Here is a 25,743-nt window from a genome sequence, read left to right on the forward strand (position 1 = left end):
GGCACTGGCCATGCGGTACCGATCCCTGGCACCGCCCCGCTTGGAACCGCCATGGTCCTGATGCTCTAGATCCACATCATCTGACTCAGAGGCAGAGTCCTATTATTCATCCTTCCGCAGAAGGCAGGACATGGAAGTAGTGCATAGCAAGTGCAGTGGCAGGGGCCAGCTCAGTGGCACTTTTGGACACCATGGCCTACCACCAGTCTGAGGGCACTCACTTCACAAAGGTTCCCACTTGCTGGTGTCAGAACCACGAGTGCCCCTTCCAGCCACGAGTTGTCCCACACCTCAGGACTCTGAGATGACATTGGTACGAGCTACGCAACCGCGTCCAGATTGCAAGCCTGTCACCGGTGCTGAACCCAAGGTTGGCACCAAGGAGCATGGTACTGAGTAGGATATACCCAGGGAGCCAGAGGGCCAGGAATGCCCAGTGCCTTCTCCGGATGAAATGGTGGCGGGGACTTCTTCCTCTGGGCCGCCCCCTGTTAACAGTTGAGTACACCAGGACCTGCTGCGCAGGATGGCTCACAATATGGGGCTGTAGGCCAAGGAGTTAGTCGAATCGGAAGAGCCAGTGGCCATTGGGGGTGGCTTTGCACCACATCAAAACTGTCCAAGCCAGCATTAAAACTCTGTGGCAAACCCCTGCCTCCATTCCCCCGACAGCGAAAGGGGTAGAGAGAAAATACTTTTTCCCCTCTAAGGGGTATGAGTACTTGTCTGTTCACCCACAGCTCTGCTCCTTGGTGGTGGCCGCAGTGAATGAGAGAGAAGCAGGGGCACAAGGGACCGACCCCAAAAGACTCCAAAAAGCTGGACATTTTCAGCTGGAAGGTCTACTCAACCAGGGGACTCCAGCTCAGGATTGCCAAGGAAAAGGCAATCCTGAGAAGGTACAACTTCAACTCATGGAACCCCGTGTTGAAATTCAAAGAACTGGTACCTACTGAATCCAATGCAGAGTTTGGGGCCATAGTGGATAAGGGCAAGGCAGTGGTACAGACCTCTTTACAGGCCTAACTGGATGATGCGGACTTGGCCGTGCATACCTTGCCTTTGGGCATAGCAATGAAGAGGAGCTCATGGCTCCAAGCATCCAGGCTTCCCCCTGGAGGTACAACAAACAATTCAGTACCTGCCTTTGATGGCACAGGCCTTTTTGCGGAGCAAACAGACTCCAGGCTTCACAGCCTAAAATATTTGTGGGCTACGTAACATCACTGGTCATGCATACCCCTGCTACCCAGAGAAAACATTTTAGCCTCAGCCCACACAACGCTTCCCTCCCCCCGGCCCAGCAGGACTTCTGAAAGAAGCGTGGCAGGAATGGCAGGCATAAGCCTTCCCAGCCTCCACCCAGCCTCGGCCAGGGCTCGGCGAGGCTATCGTCAGGCCCTAAGCAGGCCTTTTGAAGGTGCACCTAAGGACGGCAGACCAGTCAACGTACCAGAGCCTCATTCCTGTTTCCTGAACTGTCTGTCCCATTTTTACTGTGCTTCGTCTCAGATAATATCAGACCACTGGGTCCTTCGCATGGTAGAAGTGGGATATTCTGCTCTTCCCCTCCCTCTCATCCCCCTTCCTCGTCCCTCTTCAGGGACACTTCTCACGAGCATCTCCTCATACAGGAGGTCCAAATGCTCCTCACCTCAGGAGCAGTGGAGGAGGTTCTTCAGGAGCTAAGGAGCAAGGGATTCTATTCTCATTATTTCCTAATCTCCAAAGCCAAGCGGGGGTTGTCTCAGACCCATCCTCAACCTGTGAGGCCTCAACAGCTTCATGAAAAAGTTGAGATTCCGCACAATTTCCCTAAGTGCAGTTATTCACTCTCTGGATCTGGGAGACTGGTGTGCGGCCCTCGACCTCAAGGATGCATACTTTCACATCTCGATAATTCCTGCCCACAGACGATTCCTCAGGTTCGTGATCAACCACAACCATTACCAATTCACAGTCCCCTTTGGCCTGGCAATGGCTCCACAAGTATTCACCAAGTGCATTTTGGTCATGGCCACCTTCCTACCCCAGAGGCAGGTGCAGGTATATCCGTACCTCTGCGACTGGCTGCTCAGGGGACATTACAGGGACCAAGTGGAGAGACAGGTCAGCTTCGTAAGGTCCACCTTCGACAGGTTCAGTCTCCTACTCAACAAGCACAAATTAACCCTATGCCCGACACGGAGGATAGAGTTTATCGGAGAAGTCTTGGACTCTGGCCAGGCCAGGGCATCCCTGCTGGAGACTTGCTTTCGTCAATGATGGATGTCATTGCAAAGCCTCAGGCGGTACCCTACTACAATGGCACGGGGCTGCTTGAGGTTCCTCAGCCACATGGTAGCATGTACGTATATTGTACAGCACACGAGGCTCAGGCTGAGGCTCAGGCCTGTCCAAGCTTGGCTGGTGCTGGCCTACTGTCTGGGACGTGACAGCCTGGACACAGTGGTTACCCTTCCGGTGCAAGTTCTCAAGTCTCTACACTGGTGGCTCAACCCACAGGAGGTATGCAGGGGAGTCCCCCTCAAGAAGCCCCAGCCCTCTCTGTCCCTGGTGACAGATGCATCAGCTTTGGGATGGGGTGCTCACCTGGGCGAACTACAGACCTAAGGTTTCTGATCGCAGGACGAGCTCTGTCCACATCAATGTCAAGGAGTTGAGAGTAGTCCGACAGGCATGTCAAACCTTCCAAACCCAATTGCAAGGCAAGTGCGTGGGGGTCATGATGGACAACAAAACTGAGATGTTCTACATAAACAAGCAAGGTGGGGCTCATTCCTCTCCCCTATGTTGGGAAGCCCTCAAGCTGTGGTACTTCTGCATAACCCACTCTATTCGCCTGGAAGCATCTTACATCCCAGGTTCTCAGAACAAGTTTGCAGACTCTCTCAACAGATCCTTCCACAATGACGAATGGTTTATCCACCTGGACATAGTACACAACATTTTCCAGAGGTGGGGAGTTCCCCAAATAGACCTGTTTGCCATGAAGAGTATCAGAAAATGCTCTTGATTCTGTTCCTTCCGGAATCAGTCTGGGCTCTCTCGCAGATGCGTTTCTCCTCCCTTCAACAGAGATACGGCATTCGGCAGAGTGGTGCTCCAGTCAGCGTTCCATGAACTCTGACCCCAGCTCCTAGTTAGGGCTTGGGAGTCCCCTAATTGGAATTGACATGAGCAATTACTCGAAGAAAAAAAGCGGTTATTCACCTTCTCCTAACTGTTGTTTTTCGAGATGTGTTCATAGAATCATAGAATATCAGGGTTGGAAGGGACCTCAGGAGGTCATCTAGTCCAACCCCCTGCTCAAAGCAGGACCAATCCCCTGTCCATTGCAAACCCACCCACCTTCCCCTCTGTCGGAGTAGCTGGCAAGAAGGAACTGAGGAGGTGGTGGGTCAGCAGACACCTATATTCACCGCCATGAAGGCGCCACTCCAGGGGGCTCCATAGCCAACCTGATGGGTGCTGCTATTGGAAAAACTTCCTATGACTGTGCACGCAGCACGCACACACCTAATTGCAATGGACTTGAGCAACACATCTCGAAGAACAACAGTTCTGAGAAGATGAGTAATAGTTTTTTACCTCACTCACCTTGGATTTCTAATAACCAGAAAAAATGCAGATATGTATGTAGGTTTCTTTCATTCGAATCAGGAGTCCTTAGTAAGAGAGAAAAAAATGTTTGAGAGAACTGAGTTCATGAAAAGCAAGGTCAATTTAGAATCCATCCTGGTACGTACAAGTGCTGTCTCTCACATTACTCTAGCCAAATACAGCTCCTATTTCACTCCAGTTCTGTTCCCAAGCTAAGTGTGTCCATTTTGCAATATATGGTATTTGAAGTCTTTAACAGTCAAATGACAGTTCCACAAAATTTCTTTCATTTTAACCAAAGACCCTTTTGATTGAGATGCAGAAGTAAAACAATTTCTTAAACTGAAATTTGAAAGGTGAGACCATAAACGTGTATGTTACCTTGCTTCAACACTCATCTGTTAAATTTTAAAAAGGGTGGGATTTACCCTTAGAATGACAGAGCCACCAAAGTCCTCTCTATGCCACTTAAAACCTACACTGGTGCTGTGCGTGCATATAGGGAGCGCAAGCAGTGTCTGCATAGGGAGATAGGACATTTCCTGTATAGCCTTTAACCAGTTTTGCCATTGCTTGACTAACCCAGATGCCATGCACAGTGTTGTGTTGATGAGAGGGTGTCTAGCCCCACAAGGGTTAAGTGTTAAAAAAACAAAAACAAACCACACCCCTTATTTATTGTTAAAACATTCAACCAGTGTTGTCTTGAGTTTTGTGTCCAGTTATAACTGGCCTCCTCCCATTTGAACAACCATCTTTACAGATTTTCTTAATGCTTTATTAAATGCACAGAAAGACGAAAAACAGTGAAAGCATTTGAAATGGAAAAAATTCAGTAAAGTTACATGTTAACAATTTTGCTTATTTGCTTTCTCTTCAGGTATATATGGTCTTCTTAACAGTCCTTTATTACTAAAGTTTGTATTTGTTGTCTTTTTGAGGAAAACAAAAGTTTGTTTAGATTGTCTTGAGCTGCTATTGTTCAGTTCTTTTCCTTTGGGATACAAAAACAGACAAACAAAAAACAACTTACACAATGTGGGGAAAAGTGCAGCTTCTGTCTCTGACACTTTCTCACTTGCAACCTAGTTGCTGTGAAATTGTAGGAAAAGCACATGGTCTTTGAGACTTGGCATCCTTTCATCAGCAGTGGACTGTCAGAGGCCTTGCTTTCAGCTTGATGTTTTGGTTATAATCTTCAGTATTACCAGGGATGGATTTGTCTTGGCCAGTTAAGTTAATAAAATTCTTATTACACGGAAGGCAAAAAGAAGAAAGTGAGAATGGAGAAATATCAGAGAGGTAGCCGTGTTAAGTCTGTATCCACAAAAACAACGAAGTATCACCTTAAAGACTAACAGATTTATTTGGGTATAAGCTTTCATGGGTAAAAAACCCACTTCTTCAGATGCATGACTGAAAATTAAACTGCTGAGCTACAATTTGGGCTTGAATAAGTACTGATAGTGGCTGGCTCACTACAAAAGCAATTTTCCCTCTCTTAGTATTGACACCTCCTCATCAATTATTAGGAGTGGAGCACATCCCCCCTTACTGAACTGGCCTTTGACATTGATTCTCCACTTCTAAGGTAACTCCCTTCCCTTCATGTGCCAATATATATTTATGCCTGTATCTGTAATTTTCACTCCATGCATCTGAAGAAGTGGGGTTTTTACCCATGAAAGCTTATGCCCAAATAAACCCGTTAATGGGGAAATAGGCAAAGGAAGGAAAAATGACTCATATGAGACAGGCAGAGATGGCAAGTACCTTATGGTCACATGACTGGTGGTATTAAAGATTCAGCTGAAGCTGGTAGGGCCTTTGATATCAACTGGTTCCCTCTGGCTTGATTTGGGCAGGGCATCTTGCAGGATCAGAATAACAGATGCAGTGGTACTGTGGTAGATCACAATTCCCTCAAACCATTGCAGGTACCAATAGCTATGATGATTAAGCTTGCTTTTTCCGGTAATGCTCACAAAACATTAGTCTAAAATACCAGGTGGATCAGACCAACAAGAGGCTGAGGTCTGGGTATTGGGGAACATGGAGTAACAGAAATAAGAGGATATGGGCAATTATTAGCAAGTCAGAACCAGTAATCACAGCTCTCTACTTATCTAGCCATTAACGGCACTTTTCTGTATGCATTACAGAATAGGTGAGTTTTGAAAAAGACTTGAAGGAGGATTTTGATTGGGAGCTTTTCCCACAGGTAAGGACTGGCATGGGAGAAGGTGTGAATGTGTTTGGCAGTTTCATGCTCTCTTGGGTTACTGTCACAGGCATGGGCTATGTTAGTGCCTGGACAGCGTACACTTTCCAGTCAACAAAATGACCAGTGCATTTTTCCTCCATTGTGGGAGGTAGGGCATACAGTTGCCACGGCCTCCATTGTGGAGAGGTAATAGTTGACTTTGCATAGGACAAAACACAGTGAAAGATGTGCCACACAATTGTAGCCTTTACTGATTATGGTATTGCATAATACTGATGACCTCTTTAAACTCTAGTATTAGACAAAAGTCCAGTGGCGCTGGAACAATTTTTGGAGTGCGGGTGCTGAGCTGCACCCTCCACGCCCCTCACCAACTCCTAGAGTTGGGGCCGGCAACCAGGACCCTGGGCTGGCAGCGGAGCCCCTGGGGCCAGCGGTTGAGAAGGACCCTGGGATGGCAGTGGAGCCGGCAGTCAGGATGCTGGGCGCAAAACCTGGGGGTACTGCAGCACCCCCTGCACCTTCCCATGCCTATGCAAAAATCTGATCTCCATGACTACTGTACTATTCAAAACATTAGGGCTAACAGCACCATGTAGGCTAGGAGCACTGTTGGGGTTGTAGACTTGAGGAACATGAGAAACAGCAAGCACAATCCCATCTATTGTACTGTTATTAAAAGCTTTATTACAAATATAGCTGCCACATAGACTGCAATGGTTAGAAATTGCAGGGAGTCCAGCACCAGTATTTCCAGGTTTTTCATATTCACATATCCATATGGAATCCTGAAGAAGAGTAGAGGTGGCTGGCTCCTGTTGAGGGACTGGAAGGGATGACGTTCCGCCATCAGTCTGACATCATTTACAATAAGTTACTCATACACCTACCAAAACTTATTAACATACATGAGGGTTGAACTCCTGTCCATCTTTGTAGTGTTACCCTGATATTATCCGAGGGCTTTTAATCTGATAGGCCAATTGGCTAGTTCTCCTTATAACTCATTAGCATTTACATCACCTTATGACCATAGTAACATGCAGTTAACGTAAGGAAGTCTTTAGCATTTCTCCCCAGCTACCAACGGTCATCTTTTTGGTGTCTAATGATCTGATGGGAAAATGTAGAATATGTATATTAGAGCTAATTAATATCAAGAAGTGAAAGGACACAGTTCATTTATTAAGGATAATATGTTAATCTTCAAAATATGAAACAATGCCTTTATGAAGACGCCTAACTGCTCTATTTCAGAGTAACAGCCATGTTAGTCTGTATTCGCAAAAAGAAAAGGAGTACTTGTGGCACCTTAGAGACTAACCAATTTATTTGAACATAAGCTTTCGTGAGCTACAGCTCACTTCATCCGATGCTAACTGCTCTATGAAATACTGTTTTTAGAAATGACTCTGGTTAGCTTTTATACCTAAAGGGGGAAAAAACCCCTACCTTTTACTTAAAACTTCTTACATTGCTAAAATTAACTTTTCCCCTTTATGCCAGTTGTGTAGTTTTTCTCTTCACTATGTTCAGATTTTGAAACTAGACTAGCGAGTTTCGTGCTCTTGTGCAATACATTAGTGTTTGGGTTGAAAATGCCATAAAGGGAATGATAAAATAGAAAAGATCTTTTATTGAAATTTCTGAAATCTATTAATATTAGATCCTGGGAAAACATTTTTTTCTCAAAAGTTTACCAACCAATAAAGGAAGAGGAAGAGAGCGTAGTGATGTTGCAGTTGTTGTTTACTACTGCACTCTTCCAAGAGCAGTGAATAACCATAGTAAAATACTAGGGCAATTGAACAAGTTTTAACATTTTGCAAACTATCTGTTTTTAGCACGTTATGTTTTTTAGAAATTACAAAATTGATGAAAAAGTACTAACTTGGAACAATTGTTAAAACTTACAGGAAACTTCAGTAATAAGTTCACTGTTGACACCTTCCAAGACACTAACTTTTTAGCCATTTTGGTAGAGATTTTCAAAGAGCCAAATGTCAGGTAACGCCTACTGAAAGTCAGTGTATCTCTGTCATTTGTGCATTTGAAAATCTCCACCTTTGTTCTGTTCCTGCTGTAGTCCTTCCTCCTCCAGCACACGGTTTTGGAAATTGTAGGGAGAGTGACACAAAAGGTGTTTCTGTATATTATGCCTTTGAATTGTTGAATGTTTGAGTTTAAATGATTGACTGATTTGCAGTTGCCTGCCTGTTTCATGGTGTGAACCTCAGGAAGCACCAATTCTGCAAAGAATTAATGGGCTCTCTTTTTAGTTTGGGTGCAGTTCAGTCTGTTAACTTGGATTACTACAACTATGTCTGGTTTGTGTCCTGACTACCTGAGAAAATACCTCACTCCCTATGTGGCACCATGGCAATTAACCTCATCTGGCTTATTCAAACCAGTAGTACCTCGATATAAATATAAAGAAGCTGGTGGGAATGTTGTAATACTGTTCAGTTCCCAAGACAGTGATGGGCACGCCTATGTATTAAAAATATATATATAGTAGTGAAACATAATATAAATAGTTTTAATCTTGCATGAAAAAAATGTAAATAACTTCTAGCTTTATATATATATATTTATTTGTGAAGTAAATGACATGCCAGATGCCATAGTAACAAATACAAATAATACATGAAGTGAAGCCAAAATATTAGTTGGAAGTCAAAATAGTATTAGACAGTCACTTGTCTTGGCTGCACTTGATTCCCAGGTGGAAAATATTTTAATTATTTTCCATGTAGGAATCAGGTAATACAAGTATTCAAGAACAAGTCAAAAGTAAACATTACTCTCTGGGTTAATATAACTTTAAAGAACATTTTCGAGCTTTGAAAGTTGGGAGTTGCATGTATAGTTATGGTCAGTAGGTGGCATTACATAATAAGAATATGAGAGTACTTTTACAGAAACGTCAAAGTCAACTCTGTTGTGCAGAATCATTGAAATAAATCCATCTATGCGTAGCTATTATTTTATTTTTCATGTATTGTTTTTGTCAAACTGAGCATTTTTTTTTTTTACTATTTGAATTTTTAAAATGTGAATTATTGGCGGTATATTTTAAAAAATATTTACATTATGTCAAATAGGTATGGAGGTGGTCCATGTTATTGAGAGTGGGAAAAGTGGTCTAAAAGAGGCTCTGTTATGATGCAGGCAATAAGAAAAAGTTGCCTGATTAAGGCAACTACATAATTGGAATGATTTTAGCCTATAAAATAGTTTTGTTGCAAGACTTGACAAAACAGTTTAAGATTTAAAAAGGACTAAAGTGACAGTTCTCCTCTTGATGTGTGAAAATATTCCATCTGCACTTCATTATATCGATGACTATAGTTTTAAGAACAAAATAGACTGCCCTGTATGCTGCCTTGTTTGCTGTGGGATGTTAAATTTGCCCATTTACAAAATAGCACCAGTCTTTGTTAATAATATTTAAATATACAGTGGTTCTTTTTTTCTTTATTTGTTGATAGTAATTAATAGAATTTTATTTAAGGAATAAAACCCTGGAACAATACCACCTTGTTCAGTGATCAAAGCATATCTCAGAGTGAGGCCAGGTAAGTTTGTTAAAGCTGTTTCACTTCCTTACAGATAGAATGTGCTATGTAAATAAGTAAACAGTGACACTGATGTAGAACCAACTAAGGGGCGAACATCCTTCATTTTGTCACACAGATCCGCTTAACAAGCATTTCTCTTCTTATAGGGATTTTTGGCTAATCAGAAGAGAGCTGAGAACTTGAAAGATCCTTCTGTGCTACCTGATTTGTGTTTGAGTCATGCAAATCAGCTGATGATTATGTTAACTAATCACAGGAAACTGTTAGATATTAAGCAGAAATGTACCACTGCCAAACAAGAGCTTGCAAATAATCTACAAGTCAGACTAAAGTAAGTGATGTCAGTTTTCTTTAAAGCTTTTTTTGGTTTATGTCACTGGAATTTATCATATAAAGTGTCATATGAATAAATCTTAAATACAGTATTTACTGGATTCATTTTTTTCTGGATTAATACATATAGTTTTTTGGTTTTGGAGGGAAGAAATGTGATGAAGATTGAAATTACGCATATCATATGATGTCTGTGATGTAAATCAGGCACAGTAATATGGCTTAGTTTGTGTTTTTTGTACAATAGCTAAAACTATTTTTCCTGTACCTTAATACAATCCAAATTGGTGAAAACATTTCAAGGAATTGGTAGTAAATGGACAAAATGTCTCATGTGACCTATGATAAGCAATTATGTAGATTTTGGTGCTTTAAAAGCGGAGTAATGCTTTCAGAATACATGTTTTAAACAGAATACTTTTCAGCAGTTTGTGATGAGATAGAATAAGTTAAACTAGTTAGTAATTTGTCATTTATTTACAGTATGTTGATATAAAGATTTCATGCAATGACAGCACAGTAAAATGAAATTATTGTCTAACATTTGCGATACGAGACAGATGCTGTCCAGCACTAAATAATGATCAGTGTAATCACATTCAGCCCTGCTCAACGGAAAATAAAGTGTCTTGCTCACTCTGCGGCTGTCCTGTACGCTTCAGGGCATTGCCAGCATGAAAAATATGAATAAAAACCGTGTTTGGGAAGGATTGTTAGTGTCTTTTTCAGGAAGTAGACATATTGTCCGCAATGTAAACAAACAAACAGGTGACTGATCAACAGATATCTTTTTAAAAGCAAAATGAGACTCTAAGGAAAAAATAATCCAGGGTGTGAACTTAATTGTGATAAATGTGCATTAGTATAACATCCTTGCTTTCCTTTTAGAAGTCTGATGATCTTGCAACTACTGGTATATTTTACTCTGTAGATGGTGTTGCTTTGTGATGCTTCATGCGGACCAAGATGGAGAGAAACTGCAAGCCTTGTTTCGCCTTGTAACAGAGCTGCTAGAACGAGTCAAGATTGTAGAGGCTCTCAGTACTGTTCCTCAAATGTACTGTTTAGCTGTTGTTGAGATTGTAAGGAGAAAAATGTTTATAAAACACTACAGGGAGGTAAGCGAGTTAAATGAATAATTTCAAGGTTCTACCTTTGTGTGATCATGGAAATTGGCTTACCATGCTGACTGTATATGTTTTCCCTTTTGTAGTGGGCTGGTGCTTTAATAAAAGATGGGAAACATCTATATGAAGCTGAAAAGGCAAAAAGGGAATCTTTTGGGAAATTGTTTAGTAAGTGTTTTCCTCTTCTGTAACTTGAATCACAACTACCATTTTAGTGCGTTTCTGTAGTTTTCAAACAACGAACGCTGTATAGTTGAGCTGTCTTAGTTTGGAACACCTAGATTAATGATATGTACTATAAGTGATGATCATGTGAATAAAAATAACTTTCAATTTGATATGTACAAAATATATACAATACAAAATATATTAAAAATGGAGTTACTTTTCTAAAGTGTGCCAACAAAGAAGTAAGCCAACAAATTAGTAAACCCTGCCATATATTTTATTCAAAATATTGTTAAAAATTCTCAGTTAATTTAAAATCTTTGTTTAAAAAACTTCAGTTATTTAACATGTTTATACTTTAATGCAATAGCTACTTTAAACTGATTTATACAAACTTCTGTATTAATCTTATTAAGGTAACTTTTTGATGTTGCTATTTAATATTCAGTGGTGGAACTTGTGGTGTGCTTTACAGAAACAACAACAAAAGATCATTTCTTGAAGAGCATTTGGGCAAACACTTGAAATAACAGGCAAAAGAAATAGAGAAAGGCAGGACAAAGTTAAAAACAAAAAAAATGTGATTAATCTTATTTTTTTTTTCTGTGAAGCAGGGCCGGCCTTACAGGTGGGCAATGTGGGCGACCACTCAGAGTGCTATGGTCGGGGGGGCGGGGACTCTGTGGTCAAGAAGCAAGGATTGGGGCAGGCCTGGGGTGCAAGACTGTGGAAGGGAGCTCGAGACAGTGTGGTGGGGAGGCAGCAGGGCCTGGGAGTGATTTGGGGGGGAACCCAGGGAGGCAGCAGGGGCCTGGGGACGATGGCGGGGGAGGTGGGAGGGAGTCCAGGGAGGCAGCAGGGGCAATGAGGGGGACCTGGGGAGACAGCGGGGGCCAGCGGTGCCAAAATATAAGTTCGCCCAGGGCACCTTTTTCTCTAATGTCAGCCCGCTGTAAAGCTTATTATTGATTTCTTTTGCCCTACTTTATGAAATTCAAAGCAAACAAAGAGTAGTAGATAGTGTTGGATAAAAAGATTAACAGTAAAAAGGGATTTTGGAGGGAAACTTCAAAGAGGAGAGAAGATACTTGGAGATCTATAAAGAGGATGATTGGTTGGGTATGAGGGCCATCCTGAAAAAACAAAAAGGCTTGAATGGGGGACAGAATTCTGACATGCTTTTTGGTCTGAAATCCTGCAGTCATTTGACATTATTATCTGTCGAAAAATGCCAGTGTGTAGTGAGCTGCCAAAGTTAGTGCAACACTTACATGTACAATAGATTGTTGTGTTCCATCTTTGTGGTGTGTTTGAATGTTGTGTGCATGACTGCTAAATAACCAAAGTTTGTTTCTTTGTACAGGGAAGTCTTTTTTAAGGAATCGTTTGTTTAGGGGACTTGACTCTTGGCCTCCATCCTTTTGTGTATGTATTCCATGCTATATCTCCTCCTACATTCAGAAACTTGAGGCTTTCAAATGTATTTTTATAATCATAGTTTCTGTAGAAAAATCGATATCTGAATATTCACACACTAGCGAAGGCAAAGTTACTTTGCAAGTCTAGCAGTTAATTGGCTGCCTGGATTTGAACACACTTTTGCCAAGTTAAACAAAAAAAAATCAATTTTCAAGTGTTTTATACTAAGTAATACTAATCTCTCAAATTAGGGAGGTTGGTTGATAGTACTTCTGAATTTTTGTTGTTGAGTGGCACATTTTAAACCAGTTTTGCCCTGAGCCTTGAGTTCAGAATACCTGTACTGTCTCTTGCTATGAAGAGGATATAAAAAATTAAGGATTTAACCTGTATAATGACACTTTGATTCAGAACTGTTCATGGATGGCAATATGATACTGGGGGCAGAGTCAACTTGGTACTTCTCTTTTTGAAGTCAAGTTAAAATTTTGTGGGATTATAAATACAGATATTTTCAGGGAGCAAAAAAAAAAAAAATAGATTTAAGATTTTGAAGCCAGGAGAGATCAGTACGATGATCTACTCTAACCTGCATAATACAGCCATAGAGTTTATTAGGTGATAAAAGCAAGCAGAATATTTTTCACACATTCACTGGATGGTGGAATGGAATATATTCACCATCCTAAATTGTCTGAAGTGGCTAGCAAATATAACATGATTGTGGGTTGGACAGGTTTCTGCTTTGATTTGATTCAACTTGTTTGACTCTAACAATGGCATGTCTCCATGTTTCTGATCATTATGAAATGTTGCTCATGTCATTATATTTTTGACTTTCTGTCCCATAAAGTGCTTTTTCAGTATTTTGCTCCTTGGCATTTTATAATAGTACCATACATAGTCAGATAAAGGATTCCCCCTGTTTTAATATTATAACTCCTCAGTTAAACTAATATTTAGCTGTTTAGCAGTACACTAATTTTCAAGCCTCTGCTCTCCCTTCTCTTCCCCCCCCCACATCACATTTATGATTCAAAAAACTTAGTAAGAAGGAGGAATTGCTACTCACAACATCATAGAGAGGGTTAATGAATATATGTGCATGTAGACTTTTTAATAAAACTGAGACTAAGCTTTCTATAAGAAGAATAAAAACTTTTGAGATCCTACAGATTTTTAAAAAATCAGTTCTCTATTAATATGTTGTTCACTATTTTCCTTTTTAATCTTACCTTCGTCATTTTGACTGTACTCATAATTTCATCACTGTGCAAATTTTCTCTTTTATACAGACACGAAAGCCTCGCAGGTTTGACAGTGAACTTCCAGATATCTCATTAACTGACTTGCAGTTTCTGCAGTCTTTTTGTCCTTCAGAAGTGCAACCATTACTCAGGTAAGTGGCTTAGTGAATGGAAAATACAGAACAAAAAACAAACACGAAAACCTCCATTATGAAAAAGCAAAACAAAGATAAAACATTTAAAAAAAAATTTTGGTAGCATTGTCTGGCTGTGCCAGAAGATGGAGAGGAGATGCTGGATGTCATTTAAGTAGGGTGCAGCTTTATTCCTAAATGTGAGAGAGTACCTGACAGATAAAAGGGTACAGTGCAGTTCATCATTGTTTCTGTATAATGGCATTGAAACTGTCCTGTTTAAAGAGGTTTGTATTTATATTTTTTCCTCCCCTTAATTCACATAATATTAACAGGAGTTCTATGCCTGTTGTATCAAAGATTAGACCTTTTAATACATAGACAGTGTACAAAATGTATAAAAACACTGGGCCAATAGCTTGAAATTGGAGCGGTAGTGAGCTGCTTGACAGGGTTACCTTGATCAGGTCTTCTTTTCTCTGCAATTAGCATTTGGCTTTTGTGGTTGAAAAGGACAAATCAGGCCTGTGGGGCCTCTCTTCTCTCACAACTGTAGCTCCCTTATGGAGCAATCACGAGGATTGTTCAACATTGGATTACATGACTCCTTTACAAATCTTTTCTGCCTGACTGATTTTGGTCAGACAGCAATAAACAGCTCCCTCCCATACAGGACAATAGGAAATGTATTAAACATGGTCATCGGATCCCCCAGCCACATTCTTCAGGGCCTGATTGTCATTTATGGCAGTCAGTCTAAGGCCATCTCCTTACCAGTAATGGAAACTGTCCATACCCCACCCCTCCCCCACACCCCGCCATTACTGCACAGTTGGCTCAGCAGTGAAACTTGGGCTGAAGACAGAGCTGGGGGCGGAACTGTGGCTGGGGACAGAACAGAGCTGCAGCTTGGGGCAGAGCAGGGCAGGGTGGCGCTCCCTCCCTACGCCTCCGTGGGGGCTGGCCCAGGCCGTCCTGCACCCCTTCCCCCCCGAACATTCCTCTGTGGCCCCCCCTACCCCCCAGTTTTGGGACCACTGGTCTAGGGGTTGAGTTTAGGTGGCCGGTTGAGGCTGAAATTGGCTCTACATGTTTGTATCCCAAGGCTTGTCTACACTTAAAATGCTGCAATGAGTAGAGCTGCCGTGCTGCAGCTGTGCTTCTCTAGTGCTTGAGTGTACATACTACCTATGTCAACTGGAGGGGTTCTGTTGTTGGCATATGTAATCCACCTCCCTGGGAGGCGGTAGGTAGGATAACAGAAAAATTATTTCGTCAATCTACCTCTGTCTGCCTGCAGACTGAGGTTGGCTTAAATATGTTGCTTAGGTGTGTGATTTTTTTACACCCCTGAGCAACATGACTGTCAATCTCATTTTTTAGTGTAGACCAGCCCTCAGTGGGAAGAGAGTACATCCTTAAAATTGGAAGCAGTGTTTTGATCAAGTTTGGGTGAATAAATTAATTAAAGTAGTTAGGACAGTTTAAGTGCATTCACTGTTTGTGGTAGGTTAGAAATTCTTAAAAGCTTCCATGCTTTATAACAAGGCATCTACTCACAGAATTCTCTTTAAAATATCTTTTCTAATAGTGTCCATCAATATTTTAGTCAATATTTTTCCTTTGAGATCACCATTTGTTCCTGCAATAAATTATTTATATAAGAATACCAGACAATGAGGTGTCGAATTGCTAAATTAATATTACATTTATTATTAATCTAAAATCAGTGAAAACGTTTAACGTATGATATTTTGCACACACAAACCTTGATTAAGGTTTTAATAATTTTATTTTGTTTAATGCTGGTCTATTTTTTAATATAAACCGCATCCCTTTTTGTTATATTCATAGTTCAACTTTAATTGTATTAGTATTAATGTTACTTTTCCTGTTCATATGTAATTTAAAGGGATTGAAGTTTTGAAGGGGGGGAAGTATTGAGGCTTGGCACGAGACACTTGCATCATGATCACAACAAACTCATCATCCTGTCTTTTTATGTACACAGCATCGAGAGTTCATCTGTTAAGAATTAATATATTTTCCCAAAGTCTTATTGTAATATTTATGGGGAAAATGTTTATGGGTTAGCAATGTTATATTAAATTCTGTCAACTTTGATATACAGTAAATCTTTCCAATCCGTTTCTTTTTAAAAACAGCTGAGAAATCCATTGTAATTCAATCTTCTTTAGTTATAGTTTTCATCACTTCTTAGAGTTATTGTAACTCTAGGTATTATTCATAAACCTCTCCTTTGGGGGCTGGGAGGGAGGCAGAACATAACCTGGAGTTTAACCTAAAGCTTCTTAGAAATGGTACTTCAAATCTAAATAGTTTCTTTTGTCATTTGAAAGAACGCTATCGCTGAAACTGCTTGGAGTTGCTAATGTAAAGAACCTGGAATAAAGTTGTTGCCCTAGTTTATTGCCTGCAAAATTGGTGAAATAAAGAAAATGAATAAATCAGGATTAGGTTGTTTACTGTATCTATACATTTTAAATTGAATTTGTGGTACTGTAGTATTGAAGAAATTAAAATTTAAAAATACTTTGTTTTTGAAGGGTTCCCATACTTTGTGACTTTGAACCTCTTCACCAGCATGTAATTGCTCTACATAACCTGGTAAAAGCAGCACAAAGTTTGGATGAAATGTCGCAGACCATTACAGACCTGCTGAATGAGCAAAAGGTATTTTGTTTTTCTTTGGTAAGGTTTTAAGAAAAAAGAATATTTTCATAAATTTTTTGAATAGGTTGCTCATTATATAATCTTTTCTCCAAAATCCAAAGATTAATGTGGTGGGCATATGTTTTTCGCATAGGCCTAAAGAGAAAGTCTCATCATGTACTATCAAAGATTTTGGGAGTCTAAAGTCTTCAGTGAAAGCAAAATGGTGGCATTTTGAAAAAATACAGGAAGCGTAACACCCCAGAGTTTATATTTGGATCATTCTGGTAACATTTCCTAACTTTTGGCCAAATTATCAAACTGCTGTGTGCAAATGTGCACGTTTTTGCTTTTTGCCTTTTTATTTGCATATTTAGATAATTGAAATGTAAATTTAATTTAAAATGGTTTTATTTTTTGTTTTAAATCTCTTTATTTTCCTCTGTTTTCTTTTATTGTTGCCTCTTTGGGGCTTAGATGGGTTGTTTCCATTAGGATAAATTGATTGCACAAGTCCGGTATTTCTTTGGTGCAATCCTGTTTATTCACAAAGAGTATACACAAAGTCTTGTTTCCCTTAATCACTAGAAACAAACAGCAGGTATTTCCCTCCTCAATTTCCAAGACTGCCTTTCGAGTGAGTTCAAGGAGCTCTGTCCTTCTGCTCCCTCTCAAGGCACTATCATGACTACTCTCACTTTCTGCCTCTACTGCACTCTGTTTGCCAAGGAATCCTTAGCTCCTGTGTTTGCAGCTAATTTCAGAGAAACCCTCAGACAACTTGGTTTAGCCCTGCTGAGGCTTTGCCCAACATCCCAATGCAGTTTAAAACATTGATGCCATGAATGACTTATCCAAAATAGAAAGAAAAGAAATACTTTTAACAAATTAAAAAATATATATGTTTAAGTCTTTGCTAATTTATATAGTATTTTTCTGTGAGATTATTTTCACATCACCAACCCAAATCAATTTTACTTCCATTCAAATCTTCTTGGAGTTGTCTTTTCCTACCTGGTTTCCTTTCAGCCAGCCAGGAAGTGGCTGCTTCCAGTGGGTTCCTGAAGACGGTTCATTGTTTCTGTGGGTTCTGCTGGCTGAGACATTTGCTTCTGTTCTAATGGGAATCTGTGATGCAACTCTTCCAGCCTCAGCTTCCACAGCGACATTCTTAGTTTCTCAGGGTAGTCAAGCTGAGATTCTGTCCACCTGATAATGTCTCATATAGTCTTTATGCATGACTTTGGATTTTGTTCTGGGACCCTATTGTATACTGTTATACACCACTTCTTTTATGTGTCTCAGTACTGCATAATGACAGTATGCATAGTGTCCCTCCTGAGGTTCATCCATCTTAGGGCTCCTACCCTTCCTTCTCCTAGGATTGTGGGCTAGCTCAGTGGTTTGAACATTGGCCTGCTAAACCCAGGGTTGTGAGTTCAATCCTTGAGGGGGCCATTTAGGGATCTGGGGCAAAAATTGGGGATTGGGCCTGCTTTGAGCAGGGGGTTGGACTAGATGACCTCCTGAGGTCCCTTCCAAACCTGATATTCTATGATTGTGGAACCAGACCAGGTCCCCTTTTTAAAAGTTTCACCACTTAACTATGATTTAAAGCCTTTTCATTGTATGAGAGGCTGTCCTGAGATTTTCTCTAAGAAGGGTGTGAGCTTTTTCATGTTGGCTGAATGAACGTAATATGGTTGCAATTAACTTAATCACATTCTGATGTACACCCACCCCTCAAATCCAGGGTAACACAGTGGTCTTCCCATCTTCAGTTAGGCATGTCCAGTGTCAAAAATGCTTGGCTGAAAATCTTTCACCAGCATACTGTCAGATATGCAGCATATTCACTCCCTGTGCCAGGAATGAGAGAAAATAGACGGCAGGCTCTTCTTTTACAACAGAGACCTTCTCAGCTAAACCTTTGGAATACGATAGCTCTAAGGGATCCAAAAAGAAGAATAAGAGACCAGAATCGGCACCAACTTGTTAGCCGACGGCCAAGGATGTTTGGTGAGGTGCCAGCTATGCCCGTTTATACCATCCGTGACTTTAACCGCTAGGACGCCCTGTCCCTTCACGGCGGGCAGCCCGGGCTAGGCTGACGGATGCCCCAAGGTCCTAACCACCCGTGACTTTAACTGCTAGAGCTCAGAGCTCCTTCGCAGCGGGCAGTCAATACTGACTGACAGGTGCCCCAATGGCAGCACTAAGAGCCTCTCCACACCCGTGACTTTAACTGCTAGAGCTCCGAGCTCCTTCGCAGCGGGCAGCCAGGATTGACTGACAGGTGCCCCAAGAGTTTGCCCCGTGGAGGCGGCACAACTGAATGCTAGGCTCTTAGTACTCTCACCTAATGGCCAGGCTTTAGAGCCAAAACAGCTGAGGTTCTTTAATTGTGTTGGCTGCTTTACAGTAAACCAGAGAAAACAAGTCAGGCTTATGCACAAACGGTTACCAAAATTTATTAAGCTAGATTCTAATCATGTGGTTACAAAATTGCTAGTGCCTACTTATTTAAATGTAGAGATGTTACACACACAAACAAGTTACAAAACTGAAGCCACAATCCCAAAGAAAGAAAACAAAGTATAGAGCTCTATTTCAAAATATGTGTACACTAAAGATAGGAGATCAGGTGTGGATGCTTCTTACCCTCCTTGCATCTCTCGATTCCAGTGGTGCCAAGCCAGGATCGGTCACTCAATTCCACGGAAAGACGAATAAGGGACAAGGCGTAGGGACCCTCTTAGCTGCAGAAGCCTTGGGAGGCTGTCACTTATCTGACCAGCAGATAGATAGTGAAAAGCACTCAAAAATCATGGTGCTGTAGGTCCCCTACTTATACCTCTGTATTCCTTTATTCTCTTTCTCCTTTCTTATGCCAAATTGAGGCTGGTCTCTTGGGGTGACGCCAGCTTTCGCAAGAGTAGTTTACACTTGCAAGGGAGAGAAACAATAAGTTTCGACTACTGGACATTTCTTTTATCAGGGTAAATATTTTCCCACCTAGGATGTTGGTGTGTGTGCATCACGCTATTTAGTAGGGGCTAAGAGCCATGTCTGTCACAGGGCCTCTGCCTGCTGTGAGCTTAATCGTATATGTTCCCAGAGGCACAGCTTCAAAGGCTGTGCTGGAATATATGTTAAGTGCCCTGTTCCGGCTTCCTCCTGTGTTTCCAGCAATGCTGGTCTGGGGCTGGCTGTCTGGCTACACAACTATGTCCGGATTCGAGACAAGAGATTTGGCTTTGGAGACTCATGCTATTTCCAAATCAACTGTGTCCCATTGATCAGATCCAACTTTAGCCACAGTACATTCCTCTCTGGCCCCATATCTGGACAAGCATCCTAAGGATCCGCAGAATGTGTTGAGAGCATCTGCCTCAGTTCTGAGGAAGAGAAAGGCCAAACTAAAGCATATCTCCACTGTTCCTCACTTTCAAATCACAGATCTGAAATCTAAAGACTCAAGACCTCAACATGGATTCAAGAGTACAGATCTGAAGATGAGACCTTCGGATCCGTTCAGGCAAAGACAACAACATGCAGTGGAGGTTACATCTCAAATTCATCCACATCTTCACTCTTCTTTGGATCCAAAGAGATTGCATTTTCTGCCAGACAAAAGATTAAGGGAAGAAGTACAGAGAGAGGTCTCTGGAATCATTACCACATCCACTTCAAACCTCTACAGGGTCACCAGTGAAGAACTTTTCTCCACCTTCCAGGTTTGGGATCCCTACATTGTGGATCTCACCGATGGCTTTGATATCAGGTCTGGGGTCGGATCCATAATCAGAGTCTGATCCAGATCCCATGATTACGCCAAAGAGACAGGCTTTTCCCAAGTGAAGTGTTCATGCTCAAGGTAATGCCAGATTCCCGGTGTATTCTTTGGGGATATGATACCAGACTGGGGAAATTGGCAGGACTGACCTATGCCTCCTTAGATATCCTGATTGTACGAGCCAGCTCCTTCCCTCTTCGCTTAGCAGACTAGAAGTCAAACTCTTGGGTGCCAGAGCATCATCAATGCAATCTGTGGATCTGAGAGATTCAGACCTGTGAGGTACAGATCTGAGAGTTAAAGAATTCTCCTTGCCCCCATTTAGAACAGGTCTTCTCAGAAGAGGATGACCAGGAAGGACCTCCACAGGTTGACTTTCAACATAATGCTTCAAAGATACACAGTAGCTCATCTCCTGATGACAATGTCGGGATAGCAACAGCATCATCTTCCTCAGGATGCAATTCAATTTTGTGAATTGGTTGATAGGATTTTAAAATTGTGGATCTCACCTCCAGTTTATGATATTCTGTGATCTACTGCCAAGGCTATAGTCTCCTTGCCTATATTGGAAGGGCTTTGGCAACTGGCAAAAGTCCCTTTTGGTCCAAACCTTCTTGTCAATAGTCATCTTCATGTCAACAGTCTTTAAAAAGACAGACAAATTATTATATCAAATTCCACAGGAGGGATTTTCTTGTTCTCATGTGCATACTCAGTCAAACTCTTTAGTTACAACAGCAACAATGAAAAAGTCTAGATAAGAAAAACCGTCCAGCACCATAGATAAAGGACAGGGTGGAATTGGATTTTCTGGGCAGAAAATCATTTTCTTCCACACCCTTAAACATGCACATAGCTAGCTACCAAGCAGTTATGGCGAGATTTCAGTTAGGGGAGAAGATGTCCAATTTTATTAAACATTTACCAGAAGAGCAGAGGAAATTAACATCAGCCCTTATTAAGAAAGGTCAAAATATTGCCAGGCATGCTCTGTTACCACCTCAAGATCAGGGAGATTTGTAATAGCTCTACAAAAACATGCTTGGTTACATTCATCTTTTCTCCCATTTGATATGAAATCTAAAATGGAGGACATACCCTTTGAACGGGGTGGCCTGTTTCAGGGGTTCTCAACCTTTTTCTTTCTGATCCTTGCCATCCCCCAACATGCTATAAAAACTGCACAGCCCACCTGTGCCACAATAACTGGTTTTCTGCATATAAAAGCCAGGGCCAGCATTAGGGGGTAGCTAGCAGGGGAATTGTCTGGGGCCCCATGCCACAGTTACTCAGGCTTCGACTTCAGCCCCGGGTGGCATGCGATGGGGCTTCAGCTTTCTGCCCTGGGCCCCAGAGAGTCTAATGTTGGCCCTGCTTGATGGACCCCTGAAGTCCCCCAGGAGGCTTCGGAATCCTGATTGAGAATCGCTGACCTATTTAGTGCAAAAATGGATGAGATACTGGAAAAAATGAAAGATACTCGATCCATAGCAAGATGTCTAGGATTTGTCTCCTTATAGAAAGAGGATGTCTAGGTATCATTGGCAATGTAGCCCACATTTTTCATCCTTCTTGTACCATAACCAGAGGAGGCAGCCTTACTATCAACAGCATCCTCGACAGCAAACATCTTTGCAGACACAGGAGAGGAAGAAATCTTAAAACCTCATGTAAAGACAAAGAACTCCTTAGTCACATCTTCCTTACCAAATGTCAGGCCATGGGTTTGACATGTTAATCGAGAGCTTCTAACCAATCTTGGAGGATCCCATCTATGGTTCTGGAGAACTTCTGTCCAAATTTTACAATGCATAGACAACTATTACCTTGGACAGATGGATTTTAGATACAGAAAAGGAAGGCTATGGAACCCAATTCAAAGCCTTCATGCACGCTCCTCATCTCGTCCCTTTTGAAGGACCCTTCCCACAAAGGGCTATTAACAAAAAAAGTACAGGCTCTTCTGAGTACTAGTGCTGTAGAACAGTGGTTCTCAAAGCCGGTCAGCCACTTGTTCACGGAAAGCCCCTGTCGGCTGGACCGGTTTTGTTTACCTGCCGTGTCCGCAGGTTCGGCTGATCGCAGCTCCCAGTGGCCACGGTTTGCCGCTCCAGGCCAGTGGGGGCTGCGGGAAGGGTGGCCAGCACGTCCCTTGGCCCGCACCGCTTCCCGCAGCCCCCATTGGCCTGGAGCAGCAAACCGCAGCCACTGGGAGCCATGATCGTCCGAACATGCCAAAGCGGCAGGTAAACAAACCGGTCCGGCCCGTCAGGCCGTCAGGGGCTTTCCCTGAACAAGCGATGGATTGGCTTTGAGAACCACTGCTGTAGAATGAGTACCTCTGAACACCAGAAGCAGAGAGTTCTACTCCCGTTACTCCAGATACATCAGGAAATTTCAGCTGTCTCTAATCATTCTCTCCCTGCCTACTCTAGATTGGTTTGCTGCTCTTGAACTGAGAAACGTTATTTCCATATCCCTATAAGGATATCTACTGGGTTCAAATAAATATCTCCTGAGTTCAAACCTCAGATGTATTATCTTTCAATCTCTCCATTACTCCGAAGGTTTTTACCTTGTGATTCTTGTGATGCATTGTGCGTGGGCACAGCAGTCCATCTATACTCAGTGAATTGTAGGGTCAAAGCCAAAATTGACAAGACAAATTGTAGAAGAAAGGAAATGGGGGCTCATTTATACCCAAACTGCATAAATAACTTCAAATACTATTCCAAATGCAGTAGATAAATGTCCTGATAGGACCTCTGTTTTATTCTTTTAACATGTTTTTAACAACATATCATTGGCATGATGTACAAGTTTAAATAACCCTGGAAACATATACAGTATCATAGGTTATGGTATTTATTTAAGGATGCTGGTGTTGATCATTTTCTAAAGATCCTCAAAGCTGATTATTTCAACTTTTAAACTCTTAATTTCCTGATATTAAGTAATATTGATTTTTTTACCTACTTTTCCCTTCATTGTAGGGTGCATCCTATTTTTCATGCTGCATTGAAGTATTAATGAACACTGACAGTTTGTCACTCTATATTTTTATTTTGTGATTTTTTTTTTTTTTTGGACCTGCCCTCCCCCAACACTTTCTTGTTACTCTAAATTATTTTGTGCAATTATCACAAAGTGATTGTCATGCCTTCTCAACTCGCTGTATAAACAAAGATAAGCCTGGTCAGTATTTGAGTGAGAGATGTCCAAAGAGATCTTAGGGTGCTTCAGGTAGTGATTTTGATCATTAAGTAACATTATTCTCTCTGAATAGGTAAATAATCGCTATGCCAGTGTGATGTTAAAAATCACTGTACAGTAGAACCTCAAAGTTAAGAACACCTTGGGAATGGAGGTTATTCATAACAGAAATGTTCGTAACACTGAACAAAGCCTTATAGTTCTTTCAAAAGTTTACAATTGACCATTGACATAATACATCTTTGAAACTTTACTATGCAAAGAAAAATGCTGCTTTTACCAATGCTAATTTAAATGAAACAAGCACAGAAACAGTTTCCTTACCCCGTCAAATTATGTTTTTAAAAACATACTCTTCATTTCCCTTTTTTAATCTCTTCTGCTGCCTGATTGCATACTTCTGGTTCCAAATGAGGTATGTTCACTGGTCAGTTTGTAACTGTCTGGTGTTCGTAACTCTGAGGTTCTTCTGTATTATGAGCGAGGCTGGCTCTCAGATGGGATGGATATGTGTAATGCTTTGATACCTTTTAAGTAAAGAGCCTTTTTTGTGTCATTTTTGTGAGAGTAGAAGTGTTACCCTAGTGTCCTGGTCAGCTTCAAACCACACTATTCCATAATCTTCAAACACATTCCTTTGCAGTAAAATAAAACTTTTTTAAAAATAACATGACTAACATGAAGCACACTACTATCCAAGCAACCTTGTAAACTTATTGTGTATTCTTTTCTCCCTCCCTCGCTCTCTCCTGCTTTTCCTCCTCTCCTGCTGTTTCCCCCAGTGCCCCTATGTTTTTGTGATCAGTTCGGAAAAGGGGCCATGCGTCTATTCATTATACAATGTCATGCATCTCTGGTATGCACCATACAAATTCTGAATAATAATCATTCACCTTTGAATTAAGCTAATCTTTAACGGATGATTTCAGTCTTTCCTAAAATATGGTATTAAGACTGCTGCATTCTTTAAATTTTGGATTTCTGAAATCCCTGGGACCTCCTAACCTTACATGTCTTTTTAAGTAATATTTAGTATGCTCACTCTGACATCAGTATTGGCTCATGTTCATCAAAACATGTTTCTCGTTTGGCCAATATTAAATATATTTAAGCGTCGCTGATATATATATTTTTAAAGCATCTGTTGTGAATCCAGATGCTTGTCACTACAGCAGGGGTCCTGCAATATTTTTTACAGGTTTTACTGAAAGAAATTACATACATTGAAATATAACCCCAAAGGAAAAAATGTTTTTGATAGTAGTATCAAACATGGGACAATCCCTTTAAGAAAAATAGTGTCTCTTCTTGGAGACTTTTCCCCCTTTTTTAATATTTAAATCACCTGATTTTTTCATAGCTAAAAAGGCCGTATTGAATACGAACACAGGAAATGCCTACTGAGACAGACAAGTGCAGCATCCTTTTCTAGACAGTGGCTAGTTGCAAAAGAGAAGCATGAAAACTCTTTAATATACCTAATTGCATTACTCTTTCTAATTTCCACTTGGAATTGTTGCCTGAAGCTTTGAGGCTTGAAAACCTGGTAATTTTATGTTTCGTGCTAGTGATATTGCTGTTATCCATATAAGTCAAGGTTGTCATATGCCCTGCCTATGTTTGACAATTAAGAGTACTCATATCATACTATTCTACAGAGTGCAAGATTTCCATTAGTTTCTAGCATTTATAGTTGAAGGTAATCTTCTGAAAGTAAACCAGTGGAGGGCAGAAAATAGCAATAGAGGAATTTTAACTGCCTCGCTTCATTTTTCTACTGAACAATTCTGCAGGCAGTGGTAACTTTACTAAGGCCCTAATCCTGCAGAGATATCTGTGTAGGCGTAAGTATCCACTTTCATGAAACTCTTTGCAGCAGTGAGGCCTAAAAAATAGTTACAACATAAGGGCAACAGTCTCTGAAAAATTTCTACTTTGTCATGGGATGCCTGTTGTACATTAAAGGTACAGTATCCAGCATGTTGGAGGAATGAGGGGCGCTGGTAAGTCAAAAATTCCAGTTAACTAAGAGGGAGGGAGTTTGGGTGCAGAAATGGGCTCAAGTTGGGGCGCAGTCTCAGGGAGGGAGTATGGGTGCAGGAAGAGGCTTGGGGCATGGAGGAGGGGGTGTGCGGGGTGCCGGATCTGAGTGCTCCTAGGTAGAGGTGCGGCTAAGCAGCTGTGCATGCTGCTTCCGCCCGCAGGCGCTGCCCCTGCAGCTC

At 41.3% G+C, this 25,743-nt stretch overlaps 1 protein-coding gene across 13 annotated transcripts in view; it reads left to right on the forward strand.

The window, feature by feature from the left end:
• The window catches only part of RB1CC1 (RB1 inducible coiled-coil 1), a 169,135-nt gene that overhangs the window by 69,342 nt on the left and 74,050 nt on the right, over positions 1-25,743 (forward strand). For all 13 annotated transcript variants that reach the window (XR_012157218.1, XR_012157217.1, XR_012157216.1 and 10 more), the window contains 6 exons: positions 9,555-9,739; positions 10,673-10,859; positions 10,955-11,036; positions 12,400-12,461; positions 13,751-13,854; positions 16,404-16,530. Coding sequence is in view for 10 of the 13 variants with exons in the window: in XM_073331179.1 (XP_073187280.1) it covers positions 9,555-9,739; positions 10,673-10,859; positions 10,955-11,036; positions 12,400-12,461; positions 13,751-13,854; positions 16,404-16,530 (747 nt within the window). In the remaining 3 variants the exon portion in view is untranslated. The remainder of the gene's footprint in view (positions 1-9,554; positions 9,740-10,672; positions 10,860-10,954; positions 11,037-12,399; positions 12,462-13,750; positions 13,855-16,403; positions 16,531-25,743) is intronic.

The sequence above is a fragment of the Lepidochelys kempii genome, chromosome 2 (assembly GCF_965140265.1).
Source record: "Lepidochelys kempii isolate rLepKem1 chromosome 2, rLepKem1.hap2, whole genome shotgun sequence".
NCBI lineage: Eukaryota > Metazoa > Chordata > Testudines > Cheloniidae > Lepidochelys > Lepidochelys kempii.